We start from the raw sequence: 15000 nt of genomic DNA, 5'->3' as shown, positions 1-15000 counted from the left end.
CACCCGATCGGAGATTAATTCAATATCCGTGGGGTATGCACATTTGTGACTACCAACAAAAAAAAGATTCCAGCCCGGTTTTAAGACGTGGATGCCTTCGGCATTCCACGTAATTAAGCCGTGAAAACAAAACGAATCAACGCAAAAAGAAAAGCGAATAATTTGGCCCAGAGCGCTCTCGAGAGAACTAGAGGCGGCTGAACCGCTTTACTTTAGTCTCATAATACCCTAGAAAAGGCGTAGAGGGTGCAATGTACACTTGATCTTAGCCAACTAATCCTCCGGGAATTGAAGTTTATTATCATAGAGATATTTCCTTTCCTTTAGGTGGAAAAAACGATGTTATTGTTCACAATATTTCAAGCCTTGTGGTACTGAGTCTTTCGGAAATTGCTTCGTTTGTTCGGTGGATGTCGGAAACGGCTCCATTCGCTCTCTCAGTTATTTTTGCATCTCAGTGCGATAAAATAATATTCCTCGTTTTCGTATTTTGTGTGTGTGTGTGTGTGTGCGTTACCCACGTCATTTTCAAAAGGACGCAATTCGTGGTATCTGCTGTTCGGCTAACATTTCTGTATGTGCGCTGAAGATAAATGCTGTGGAACATATGCGTTCGGATATTCTACAAACACAAGAGAGCAAAAAACTGTGTTAGCATTATGTAGGCTGGCTAAGGTAATGCCAAAACTATTCTAATTGTAAGTGATATAGATTAAAGGAGAATGGATCACGCTTGTTTTCTAAAGTATTACAAAGCCGATTAAACAAACGGTTTGGAAAGAAACAACCCGATCATGTAATTTTTATTCCAGTAATTTTACAGCACGTCTAAGCACAGGTAACCCAGGTTCACTGTGTAGAGAACATATAAGGCGAAGTTTAGGTCTGAAAATTTGCTAGAAAATGGAAATAAAAATCGATAAAACTTACCATGTGGTGAGCTGTTGTTGTCTTTAATACGTACACGAGGTTTCGGGGAAAATGGTCCCAGTTCACCTTCCTTCATAATATAGTGACAAGGTAGGAGACGGAAGCTAGCTTATGGACAACGATCGACCCAAAACAAGCACGATTTTTTTCGCGAAAATCGAATCCAGTCGCTAAATAAACACGCTAGGCTCGTGGAACATGAATTTCTCTAAACCATGAATCCACTGAAGCATCTCCAGGTAGCAACGCGAAGCCACCAGACTCCGTAAAACTTGTAAGTTAACCTGCTAAATTGGCGGCCAGAAAGCGTTGTACTCGCGAAGTGTCCAATTCAAAATGGCACTGAACTCTAGACGCCTGGTGACGAGTTTAATAAGTTCTGGAGGGAGGGGAGTCCCACATTGCTAGAAACAAAACTCACTGAGCAATCTGCGACTCCCCTCCCGCCAGGGGGACTTATTATACTCGTCACCAGGCGTTTTGAATTGGACACTTCGCGAATGAAATGAAATGAAAGATTTTAGGACCTTAAGAAAAAAACTGAAAACTCTCTTATATTAGTCATACAATGGAATTAATGAAAAAGTCCCAAACATCTCATTATGTTACTCATAGTTGATTATTCCACTCATGTAAAAAAATGCCCTGATTAAAATAAGGCAATCTAGGATTCACTGACCTCGTTTGCTTCCTCGGCAAATAAATCACATATTCCCTTGTTGCGTGTACTGAAATAATTCTAAACTTACACAGGTGCGGTATAGAAACAATATTGACCTTACATCTGAAGATCTTTTTTTTCTTTTTTAACAAAGATTTTGGGGCGCTTCACGTCAATCGATATTTATAGGAATAAGATTTCTAAGTCTGAAAAGTGCCACTTGACAGCAATGCACCAGGCGAGATCTGTACTCAACTAGCTTTCTTGAAAATACTTTTGCATGTGGAACAGAGGTTTTCTGTCTAACAAATATAACCTTGGTTCTTATTTCAGGTGGTTTCAGTAAAGAACTATGTCTGGCAGTAACAGAAATGCGACCAACAAAGCCGAAGTGTCTTCACTCCTCGCCTCATCAGATTGCATTCCGTGGATCGTTGTGCTAATATCTGAATGTGTAGCCATAGTGGTCCTCAATCTTATCACCATAGCTGTATTCATGACACAGCGCCAGATGCAGAGCCGAGGCACGTACATTCTTATCCTAAATCTTACAATGACTGATCTCTTGGCGGGGGTTATTTCAGGATCCCTTCAGATTGAACGAATCGGTGAACAATGTAATTCCTGGGAGTACACCTTTGATGTCAGTTCTTGGGCTGATCTGATCAAATTTGCATTTCTCCATATCTTCTCCTTTGCTTCGCTTGCAAATCTTGCTGTCATCTCGGTGGAGCGCGTGCACGCCACATACCGTCCTTCCAGGCATCTCTTCATGAACAGACGAGTCTACTACGTCACTATAGCCATCATTTGGCTGATAGCTATTATCAGAGAAGCTCTTCAAATCGCGTTAATCAAAATGCCATTTCAAGATCGCGGGAAGATCCCTTTAGTAATAAATTCCGCACTGTATATTGCATACTATTTACTAGTTTTCCTTGTTGTATGCATTTGCTACACTTCAATTTTTATCAAGGTTCGTTTTGGCCGGCGAATGAACCGCCTCGACAACGGAGTTGTCATGAGAGAGCGCAAGCTATCCGCCATTTTGTTTGCTGTTACAGTTGCTTCCCTGATCACTCTGTTGCCTGTTATAACATATATATGTCTGCGTTTGTTCCATCCTGATTTCCCTTCGCCGAAAAGTCCCGTAAATTTTCACCTGCGAATGTTCGTGCTAACATGTTTCATATCAAACTCGTTGGTAAATCCCATCATCTACGCCATGCGCATGCAAGGCTTCCGCACCGGCGTGAGATATTTACTTTGCGGTGGCGCTCCTGCTGATGCAAACATGGCCGCTATTCCACTTTCAGAAAACCTGTAGCTTGTCCTTGATAGTGAACTGGAGCAGTTTCAAGTTGAGCGTTTTGAAATTCAAACTGACCAATCGGCAATCGTAAGAGGCGCGCACAATGTAGTGAGCCAATCCGAAGTCGATGTAGATTCCAGTGGCACGAAAATGCACGAGAGCGGGATTTTGGATCTTTATCTTGCGTCTGATTGGTTGGTGAAGAAAGTGAGGTACTCTATAGTGCAATCATAAGGCATAGCAAAGCACTTAAGGATTCAACAAACTCTGTCTAGGTGCCATTGTAAAGCAGGTAGAAGAGTTATAACGATCGAGTTCTTGAGCCAACAGCTTCAGAAGATTTTAAGATCGTTCTTAAATTCATACGTAAAACCGAATTCGACCAACTCATTCAAAACTCTCTCAGATCTCTTTAAAAGCCAAGGAAAAGTATTTATCGCATCATTGATTTCTTTCTCACATTACGAAGCAAGTTTTTAAATTTCAGGGGAAAAGTAACCGCGGATACGATTTACGCGTAAAAGAATATAAACCAATCAAACGCAGGGAATATCGTTAAAAGTTAATAAATAGTAATGCTAGTCATTCAGTTTATTCCATGCTCGGTTAATGTATGGCTGATAAACGAACATGTTCTTGTCCACTGCAGTGATAATGTTTAGAAGAGTATGGTGAACTGTTTTTGGTGTTCCCAACAAGATTCGAAAGACCGGATAATCATCATACTTGACTGATCATTTAACTTAGTAATGTAGTACATACATTTACAATGTGTATGTAATAGTTCTACTCTGCCGGAAATCCGAGCTAAAATAATTAAGAGTTTGTATGTCTGTATGCACACCATGTTCAAGGCAATCCTCGGGAATAATAGTAATAATAATAATAATAATATAATATAATAATAATATAATAATAATAATAATAATATAATAATAATAATAATAATAATAATCCTCGGGAATAATTTACCTCGTGATTTTGACCTGGGCCCGGTTGTTCAAAATCCTATTAACGCTAATCCCAGATTAAAAATTAACCAAAGAGTTTATTTCTCTACTCCCAAATGCTGGTTAACGCTGATTTTCGGCAAAACTTTACATTAGAAGAAGTTAATCTTCAAAAACAAAAATGAACAAAAGAAACTTTTTCCAAAAAGTTAAAAAAAAATGAAACAAAAGTTACACTAATCCTGAATTAAGTTAATCGGCTTTCGAACAACTGGGCCCTGACGTTCCGCAATTTTGAAACAACCATTAGGGGTCATTGTGGGAGGCGCGGTGGCCTCATGGTTAGTGCGCACGACTCCGAATCGAGTGGTCCGGGTTGGGGTCTTGTGATGGTTCGCGATCCCCTGGGTCTCGCAAGATTGCGAGGAGCAGTTGGTTGAGCACCGGGCTGTCACGCGGGAGATCGTGAGTTCAACTCCGGCCGGACCAACACTCAGGGTCTTTAAATAACTGAGATGAAAGTGCTGCCTTTGTAATTACATCTGCAAATGGTTAGACTCTCTAGTCTTCTCGGATAAGGACAATAAGCCGGAGGTCCCGTCTCACAACCCTTCAATGTTCATAATCCTGTGGGACGTAAAAGAACCCGCACACTTGTCGTAAAGAGTAGGGCATGTAGCTCCCGGTGTTGTGGTCTGTCTTCTGTGATATATCATGATTGGGAGGGTAAATGCTCGGAGATATTAGCTCCACCAAGCTACTCTAAAAAATCCGAGGGTAAATAAAGATATATGATGATGATATGAACAGGATAAAACTAAGTGTAAGACAACGCACTTCACACCCCTTCGCACAAACCCGCAACACAGTATGAATTTTAAGAAAACGCGTACGACTTTTGATAAAAGATATAACTTAACAACAAGTATAACAGTTAGTACAGTGACTATCTCTAAATTAACTAATCTTACTTAGATTTTCTTTATGCTTTATATATATTTAAATGACAACACTAATTAAAATAAACTAAATACTTTACTTTGAATATTTACAATATTAAACAGTTCAGTTCAGTTCTTCGCTTTCACTCCAAAACGCTACTAACCAACAAACCGACTAACCCACAAACCAACAAACCTCAGCCAGCAATGCAGCTTTAAACCAATTGCTTCCCGGTCCGCTTCTGCTTCTGCTCTCCGGCGCCTTCTATTTTTCTCGGACTTTATTTTTCCTGTTCCTCTTTTGTCAACTCCGGCGCTTAGCTTTTCCGTTTTCCTTTTCACTAGAGAGCGGTACAGTAATATTCTCCTCGCTCGTTCCTCCACCGTAGACAAAGGGGCTTTGTCTTGATGTACGGTTGGGGTCTGCTAACGACTTTCAGCATTGACTGATTGACCGTTTATGCCCTCCACTTTCTTCTAAAATTGACCTTCCCTCTTGTCAACAAACCTTGCACCACTTCAACAACCTACCCACGCCCACGACTTTTTACGTCCATATATAGTTAAACTAATTTATTCAAATTACGACAAAACATGGTTTTTTTAGATGACTACATAGACGCTTTGCTTATATGGCTAGACAAAGGATTTTTCACATGAATGTGAGGCAAGGATGTACATTGCCATTTATGCAAAGGGTCTATTACAACACTTAAAAGAAGTTCTATAACACTGAATCAGATAATACATAATACACTAGGGAATCGTACAATAGATAGTTAACACACACTAACGAACAAGACGAGTGGCTAAAACTATCTACAAACTGGTGACAAAAAAATAATAATAATAATTACGTGACAGGTCCTGACTGGGGAAATTGTGTTGTGTTCTTGGGCAAGACACTTTACTCTCACGGTGCCTCTCTCCACCCAGGTGTTTAAATGGGTACCGGCGAAATGCTGGGGGTAACCCTAGGATGGACTAGTATCCCATCCAGGGAGGAGTATAAATACTCCTAGTCGCTTCATGCTACGGAAACCGGAGATAAGCGCCGCCCTAATGAGCCTTCTGGCTCGTAACCTGTGACTTTACCTGACTTTGTTAGGGGTCATTGTTCCATTCTCATTCGGGTTTGGGGACCCGTATCTCGAAAGTCCCGAGACTTTTTCCGTATTACCATTCCCTTTGAACCTTAAGAAGGTGAATCATTTGGTTTTTAGCTATCTTAAAAACATACTAAAAGACGAACTCTTTAACGGCAGTTTCACAAATGGACTTTCGAGAAATGGACGCAGTTTCGTGTTTTTATCCGAGTGCGGAAAAGCTTGACTGACCTTTATATTTTAGTTCTTTATTCACGCAGTACTGCATGTCGGTCTCCTTCTGCAATGAACATTTTGCTCGCTAAACAGAGTTGCTACCATCTCTCCACTGATATGCATCTTTCATTTTTATGAAATTTGGGCAGTGAAAAATACACTCACTATCTGGAACTCCTAGCTGCAAGGGAAAAGATTAAAAAATCCCAGAGAAATCCCATTATGGTGGAATGGATAAGTGAATAAAACATCAAGGGACTGACAAATAAAAATTCAGTCCCAAGAGTAAGTAACTTCGATTGTTTTTTATGTAAATAACCCCGCCAAAGCGGATTGCATTATGGGAAGGTGCAAGTGAATTCTGGACATGAGATGTCTTCCTCTAAACCATTTTTCATAAGATGACAAAAGGGCTCAAAGAAAAATTGGCCAACATAAGGTGCGATTTAGCAATTCTGAAATCGATTGGATTTGCCTTTCTTTAGCATCCTCGTCAATTTAAAGGTAAAATAGAAACAAAAAATCATGGCAGTCCTAATACCCACAAATCAAAAGTACTTTAACTCAGCAGGAAAAAGAGAATTGTCATGGTCCATACCATAAATGATTCGTCAGTGACAATGAACTAAAAAAGTTTAATTGTGAGGAAACGTTAGCTAGTCCCATAGCAGCGAAAGCAAAAAAAGATGTTAAAAAACAACCCGTTCGCAGAAGAGGTTTTTATTTCTTTAGCAATCAGTTACCAGTGTTGTTGCATAACACCATTCAGTTGATTAGCTGCTAGTTAGGTAGACCTGGTTTGCCTATCGTTCGCCTTCACCGTCAGACCCACAGGCTGCAGATCTGCCGTACTTGTCAAAGGTCTGATACACTGTAGCACTGGCTGTGCACCATCGTCCATTCTGAACTGCAAACATCTTGTATCCTTTTCGCATTGCAGCCACGCCCCACTTTGCAATGGGGTTCTTTCGAGTACCATAACGATCCATGGAGAATAGAATCTCTTCCTTCCACTGTTTCAATGGCTCGATTAAAGGCGTCTTTGAAGCAGCCGATGGTTTTGAAATCTGCAGTGATGGAAAGTCACTCAAAAGATTAATTATATTCCTCTACGATTTTAGGAGACTGTGGTACAAGATCTACGACGGCAATATCAGCGAAAAAAGCCAAACAAATTTGTCTGTTCATGAAAAGTATTCAAGTTTTGTCATTGTTATTCAACATAAATCCACTTATGCATAGTAAGCGCTATAACTATCCAAGGTAAACGTTCTTAAAATAGGACGCGTAACTATTAATTAGGAATTGTGATAGAAGATAAAGTGACTTTTTACTATAAATTCAACAGAAATTGCTAGATCGATTCTAAAGGAAGGACTTACAAATTTCCGTTCAGCTATGAAAGACTTTTAATCCAGCTTGAGTACTGTTTTTTGTACTATAATTTGTTACTTGTTTTCTTAAATCTTGCACGTCGCTGGTATTAAGAGTATAAAAATTCCTCTCGGTCACTTAAATGTTGTTTACGGCCCGTCTTTGTCGCGTGCCCTTATTTACTCTAGTAACTTTGTTGAGACAGCACATAGTACAACTTGGAAATTATAATTTTTCAACTCTTGTCGAATCAGAACAGAATGATCTTTACGATTGTATTCTTAACCTTTTCAGCCACGAGACAGCCCTAGAGGGATACCTTTTTCACGCTTCAGGTAGCCTGCGTATATAGCAAGCGTTCCTGCTGGACAGAAGAGCTTCGAAACGGTTTTCCGGAAACTGGCCGCGCGAAAGTTGGGGCAAGAGACTGCGGGAACGCTTGCAAGAGGACACCCTATTTTTAAAAAACGCCCATCTTTTAATGGTTGACTTGACACACGCTGATTGACGTCTTATTAACAAATTAGCCAATAACAGATAACCATGCATGTTAACACAAATTGACTTCCGTCAAAACAAACCGAGGCACCGAGGAACCGAAACACCCAAGCGATCAATGCCGAATTTACAAGTGTGATTTTAACGCGTCTCAACCGGGTACGACTGGTTATGTTTCTTCTGAGAATTTGTTTAAACCATCGAAAACAGAAGAAACTTACGGACAAATTCTAGCTGATATTTGCAGAGCAGTTAGAAAGAAGCTGTCAAAACAAACAACCAATTTTCAGAGCGTGTAAGCAACCCTTGCGCTCGTAAAACACGAAATTTAGGAACATAACTCGTACAGAGTTCGATAGGTTGTAAGGCCGTTAAATGCAAAACTCCACAAAAGCTGACCATGAAACTATTTAAGAGGTTTTAGTTTAAAACTAATCACGATTTCAGTACGACTTGCTGGATATCTAGGTGAAGAGTGGTCGACGAAATGAATCGTACTAAATCTCCTGGAAATTACAGGAAAACGTCCTCGCTAGTTTAATATTCCACAGTACGTTTTTGGTCAAATCGTCACGAAATCGTAGATGAAATAGCAAGTAAAAGTGCTTTAAAAAATCGCATGACTGAAAAAAGGAGCCGCTTTCTTCTCACAATAAGAGAACATTTAAAAGGAGAGCTGCGTAATTATCTTCATCTTGTCTCAATCCATGACATAGGACTCAAGCTTACATTAGGCAAGGTAAGCAGAGAACGATTTGACGAATACAGTTTATTTCCTTGATCCTGAAACATATGGATTCTGATAGTTCGGAGTCATTTTATTAATTCATCCTCGTAAATATAAAGTATCTTTTGCAAGCGAACGAAACGCTTACTTCAGTCCAGGCCAAACTTTTCGTCAAGAATAAGCGCTGCCAAAGTTTTGTTAGATAACGAATCTTTTGCTTTTAGTGAATTATGGAAACGCTTAATTGTCCACGGCGGCTTCAGCTGACGCATAAATAATACTGAATTTTTCTTAATGGCTATCGTCCGAGCAGTCCAGATTATCATTTCAATCACAGGCTGTCATTCCCATAGAATTTACCTCAACCACTTATATAATTACTTGATCAAGTATGATGCTTTGAAATGGACCCGGGATAGCAAATCGAACGTTCGGAAATCGAACTCAATCGAATTCAATCGAACCCAATCCGTCGATTGACTTCGGCAATCGAACGAAATCTGTGTGAGTACGATTTCCGAACCAATCGAACTCAATCGAACAAATCGAACCTTATCGTACTCAATCCATTAGATTGTGTTCGATTGAGTTCGGCAACCGAACAAAATCGAACTCAATAAATTGGCGTATAAGCCGCACTCGCAGATACAGGGAGACTGTCTTTTGTCTACATGTAGTATTGGGAACGAGGTCGATGCCTTCAGCGTACCGATAATACGGGTAACTTTGCCTACGGTCAATCCAATGCCTGGAACGAAGAGTGCAATGAAATTTCTCAATGGAAATTCTGCTTTGTCTGTATTTAAACGACTTTCGAGAAAATCGAAGAAATCGCATCTAGACGTCGATAACCACCGAGAAAGACGTCCACTTGATGGCCCATATGCCTCGCCTATTTGAAGAGATAGAAAGTTTGAAATGTGATGCACTTCACCTTTATATTCTACATATTGCTCCTTATTTCTATCCATATGTTGTTTCTGCGTTTCCTTCTGTTGGCCACCAGTTTTTACGAAGGCTTCACCGCTACCGCAGAGAATCGATTTGTCTTCTCTTCCTGCCTTTGGCTTTTCAGTAGTGAATATTTCAACTGGATCGCAGTTGTGCTTTGGGCAAAAGAAAGCATATCGATGTCTTTCCTCGTCGTTTTGAAATTTAATACCCAAACACAGTTCATGCCACCATTTGTCACAATTTGGAAACTTGCAGCCTATCCAGTGAGTCATTGCAGGTTCGACAAATTCTCGCTGTAGATATTTGCAATTTCCGACTTTATAAAGCTCGCAATTTCGTGGGTCACCTTCGTCTAGTTCTTCCTCTTCCTTCTCTGTCCCTTGTGCGTCTGCAATTATTTCTGCAATTTGTTCAACGGTTGTAGTGCGGTCTTTCTGTAGATTACCTGGCCAATAAAATATCATTATCAAGGTCAAAAAGTTCTTCGAACGTTGCTATATTCTGTTCATCGGGGAAAATTGATGTTTCTGACACAAATGCAGTGGTGGCAGAGTTAAGCATCGTTAAGTCCCCTGTTCGCTGATTTTGGAACACCACATTAGCGGGTGTCTACAAACCGAAGACCGAAGACCGAAGACCGAAGATCGAAGACCAAAGACCGAAGACCGAAGACCGAAGACCGAAGACCGAAGACCGAAGATCGAAGACCAAAGACCGAAGACCGAAGACCGAAGACCAAAGACCAAAGACCGAAGACCGAATAGTGCTAAAACGCTTTTTTCGACGCCAAAAACATAAAATCGATTAGGTCTTCGTTTTGTAGTTTTACCCGTCTCAAACTACAAAAAGAAGACCCCCACTAAAACGCTTTATTTGACCCTAAAACATTGAAATCGATGGGGTCTTCGTTTTGTAGTTTTACCCGCCTCAAACTACAAAACGAAGACCCCCGCTAAAACGCTTTATTTGACGCTAAAACATTGAAATCGAAGGGGTCTTCGTTTTGTAGTTTTACCCGCCTTAAACTACAAAACGAAGATCCTCGCTAAAACGCTTTATTTGACGCTAAAACATTGAAATCGAAGGGGTCTTCGTTTTGTAGTTTTACAATCATGCCGATTGCCTCCATCGTCTTTAACACCTCTTTTTCGGCAGTTTTCATACCTTCGACAATTTCTTGCTGTAGATTAGTGGGCCAAAAGTAACTTCATGTTCCTCGACAACCTTATTAATACGTCCTTTGTGTTTTATTTCCATAAGTCTAATCACTCTTCCAGTAATGTCCAACATTTCAAGGAAGCTAAAGGCGCAAGACAGGTAGTTACAAACCGGGGTCAGTACTCCAAGGAGAGTGGGACATCCCAAGAGGTTGGAGGAGGAGCAGAAAAGTAACCCAGAACTCCAGCTGTAGATATTTTAGCCGATCGACTTTTCGTTTATTTTTCTCGTTAAAAATGTATACATTACGACATTTCCTGTGTGTTCAAAGTTGGGGAATTCGTGGAATTTAATTACGTGACGTAAGTGTGAAAAGTTTGGTTATTCTCCCGGTTATGTTCCTGGGGTCGGTTGCTTTCCCAGAATACTTTTAAACCAACAACGGTGGATAAAAGTATAGCAATATTAAAAGGCCTTATTACAATTGTGATCAGTCTAATTTGTCTAATAACAACAATGCAAACTACAGCTGCAGTTTAGTCCAGTAAATCATCTTCTCTTGGCGCGGGTATCCGTGGCGCTCGCGTGTGCATGTTTCCCCGAGCTTGTTGCCACCTTAGCGAAACGTTTTCCATTTTCGCCAAAAATTCTCACATTTATGCCAGTCTGTCCCACGCGTTCTTTTACATGTACTGCTTTGGTTGGGCGAGTTGTAAACTTCAGGATAACTGGGACATTGATCCCACCTCCTTTCTTCTAGCGGCCTTTAGGATCATCGAATGGTGCTCCATAGACTCTACTAAAGGCGAAAATTATTTATTAGTTTTGCATTCTCTATTTTCCCCAAGGGTAGCACAAGATTTCTTGCGGTAAATTTCTTGAACTTGTGAATTCTACTTACAACTTCTTCAAATACCAAGTAATCGAAGCATTAACAGGCCACAGGGCCGCAACCAATTACGTTGAAGTTGACCCAATTGTCCGCGCTCATTTTCAACACGAAAAGCACGGCCGTTCTCTCCTGTTTTCTTTGATACTTTAAATTTTTCGCCCTCCTTCACATCAAATCGGCACTCTTGATAGCTTTTAACAACATATTTAACGTGTACAACCCACATAGCATCTGAAGCCATTTCTCCGAGATGTTTGCGGTTACAAAATACACACGTTTATACTGAAGCAACTCGAGCCTTCAAACACCTGTTATTGATTCCAGCAACTGGAACACCATTTTTTTTTTTTTTTAATCCAGAGTTCGGAAATCGAACGATCGATTGGCTTCGATTGCCCATATTTTTTTTTGTGTGAGTACGATTTGGTTCGATTGCAGAACTCAATCAAACTCAATCCACGGATTGGGTTCGATTGTTTTCGATTAAAATTCAGTTCGATTGGGATCGATTTGCTACACCGGGAAATGGAAAAATCACGATGATACTCGAGAAGTCTGTTCGGCGTTTTGTTTGTTTGTTTTTTTTTTTTATTTCCAACTCCGCACATCGTGACAAACATCTGAAGAATTAAAATTTTTCCGAATTCTGTTGGCAAAACGGCCATTACAACTATAGAGTTAAAGAGATGGCGAATTGACAGTTCTTGTTCCCTTTTCAATGTAAAACTGAGAACCGATTCGGTCAACTTCAGCACACAATTCAAAACCTTCCAAATCTTCCGCCATTGTCTTGGTCACGCTAGAACTAACAAGAAACATTTTGATCGAAAATTTGTTACCTGTCAATCATTGCGACTGATGTGCCGCACCAATCAGAAGCCCCCGTTCGAGGGCGAACGGGTTTTTCAAAAATAGAGGGTCTTCTTGCAAGCGTTCCCTCAGTCTCTTGCCCCAACTTTCGCGCGACCAGTTTCCAGAAATCGTTTCGGAGCTCTTGTGTCGAACAGGAACGCTTGTTACGCAGGCTACGTTTTAGGTCTATGAAAGGGCAGGGATTTCACGAGTCGAAGAATATGAAAGGGTAGGGAAATCTGTCATTTAGGTATTTAAAAAGCCTTTTATTACTTTCCAATGGAAGGTATACGAAAAGGGTATCTTTTCTGCAAAATGGTATTAAACTTATTAATCCCCGTATTAAACTTATTACATTAGGCCTTTGTCTACAATAAGACACTTTAATTTTTGCGCATTTGATAGACATTTCATTGACATTTTACCTTTGATGGCATAAACCCGATTGGCCCATGGTCACTAACAAAATCAAATTAACTGTACAGAGCATTTAAAAGAATCGGAGCAAATGGAAAATTGCTATCCTATTTCTTATTTACGATTTCACTACAAATTTGTCCTCTGTCGAAGACAGGTCATAACGAACACGACTATGCAAATTTAGTGTTTTATAAAGATGAAGAACACGTTAGTCCTTCGCACCGGTTCATTAGGCCTTTTGTCTGCAATAAACACTTCATTTTATTTGGTTAAGAATTTAATAGACATTTCATCGACATTTTACCTTCAGACCCGCAGGCTGCAAATCTGCCGTACTTGTCAAAGGTCTGGTCCGCTGTGGCACTGGCATAGCACGATCATGATCATGATCATGATCATCGCATGGCGACCTGAATTACCTGAATTATCATGCAACTTGTAATTGACTGCAGACTGTTTTCGACTGAAGGCCAATGAGCTTTACTCGAAATTCACAAAAGCATGCCCAAGATGTCCGCCAGCAAGGACTCACCATATACCTGGAGGCTATCACAAAGAGTACAGTTCGCTCCAATAGTTTGTATCTTAGCCTGCAGTCCTCGCATTTATAGTTGCCAAACGGATGCCATTAACACTCACCTGTGATATAGTATACCTGATTGGCCCATGGTCCGCCCTCGCCTTCAGACCCACAGGTTGCAGATCTTCCGAATTTGTTTTTGCTGTAGCACTGGATGCGCACCATCCTCCATTTTGAACTGCAAACATCTTGTATCCTTTTCGCAAGGCAGCCACAGCGCACTTTGCAATGGGGTTCTTGCAAGCACCAAAAAGTACTATTTTGTCTCCTTATAACTTCGTAAAATAATTAATCTACTTAGTTAAGACTTACCACATCGAGCGCTGTCATAATGGTCACCTTCTACTCACATTTTCTAATTAGGCCCTACTCAATACTAATGCACCAGTCAAAGTAAACCCCGACCCCCCCCCCCCCCATCCTCCCCAGGGGGGAAATAACAGAAAACGCCCCACCCCCCTAGGGCAACTGAAGATGTTCCTAATGGATTTGCCCTTGAAAATTTCACAAGGCAGTAGAATGAAAATAATTTTAACAATGCCAGTTTATTGTTAGGACAATGTTAGTCATAAGATTCCGTAAGTTATTTCAACAATATTCAGAAAGGTTATCATTTGATACATACCACTAACTATGATCACAGTCTTTACAGAACCAAGACCCAGCAGGCACAGTTTCTTCAGTACCTTTTTTGCATGCCTCATTATCAATAAGATGTCTCCAACTGCAACAATCCTAATGTCTCTTAGAATGTCTTTTGTGATGTCCTCCAGCATATTTTCTTGCATCCTACATAAACATAATAATGCAACAAAGCTTGCTTCTGTGCTATACAGCCAACAGATGTAAACCAAAAAAGGTTATTTTGGTTTTCTCATCTGATCTAGGAATACACATCGACAGGATTACTTTAAATCTTCCATGCAGTATTTCTTAAATAAGCTGGGCAGAACATATTTTCTCAATACAACTGTATCAATACTAAGAATACAGAGAAAAACATACCGATTTTTCTCAAAACGTTGAGCATATTCTTCCACAAACTTCTGTTTTATCCTTGCATTGCAAAGGAAAGTTCTCCACCTACAAGGAATACAAACAATTATTAAACGAACGAATTTACTCGTCTCTAAAGGGCAGCAAAACAAAACTTCATTGGCCAAAAAAGTATTTGTGTTTACCTTCTTAAATCTATGCCCTAAATCAATCGATGTACTGATTTGAATAACAATAAAACGGATTCCACAAATACCTGTTAACACCTACGTCCGCCATCTTGAGTGATCGCATGTGGCCAAATGTACCCAGAAGTCCTTGCAGGAACGATAGCCGCCATCTTGGATTAGAACGAATCCCCTACTATTAAATGCCCTACACCCCTCTGCACAAGGGAGACAAAACGCGCGAATCCCCCACATACTGGGGCCTC

General features: G+C 40.3%; 1 protein-coding gene across 5 annotated transcripts in view; it reads left to right on the top strand.

The window, feature by feature from the left end:
- The window catches only part of LOC138018363 (histamine H2 receptor-like), a 28145-nt gene extending 24657 nt beyond the window's left edge, over positions 1 to 3488 (top strand). For all 5 annotated transcript variants that reach the window (XM_068864971.1, XM_068864970.1, XM_068864973.1 and 2 more), the window contains one exon: positions 1925 to 3488. In XM_068864971.1, the coding sequence (XP_068721072.1) occupies positions 1944 to 2918 (975 nt within the window). In that variant the 5' untranslated portion in view covers positions 1925 to 1943 and the 3' untranslated portion in view covers positions 2919 to 3488. The remainder of the gene's footprint in view (positions 1 to 1924) is intronic.
- The last annotated feature ends 11512 nt before the right edge of the window (positions 3489 to 15000 follow it).

The sequence above is a fragment of the Montipora capricornis genome, chromosome 10 (assembly GCF_036669925.1).
Source record: "Montipora capricornis isolate CH-2021 chromosome 10, ASM3666992v2, whole genome shotgun sequence".
Taxonomy (NCBI): domain Eukaryota; kingdom Metazoa; phylum Cnidaria; class Anthozoa; order Scleractinia; family Acroporidae; genus Montipora; species Montipora capricornis.
Note: the sequence above shows the minus strand (reverse complement) of the source record. Positions and strands in the feature narration are given on the sequence as shown.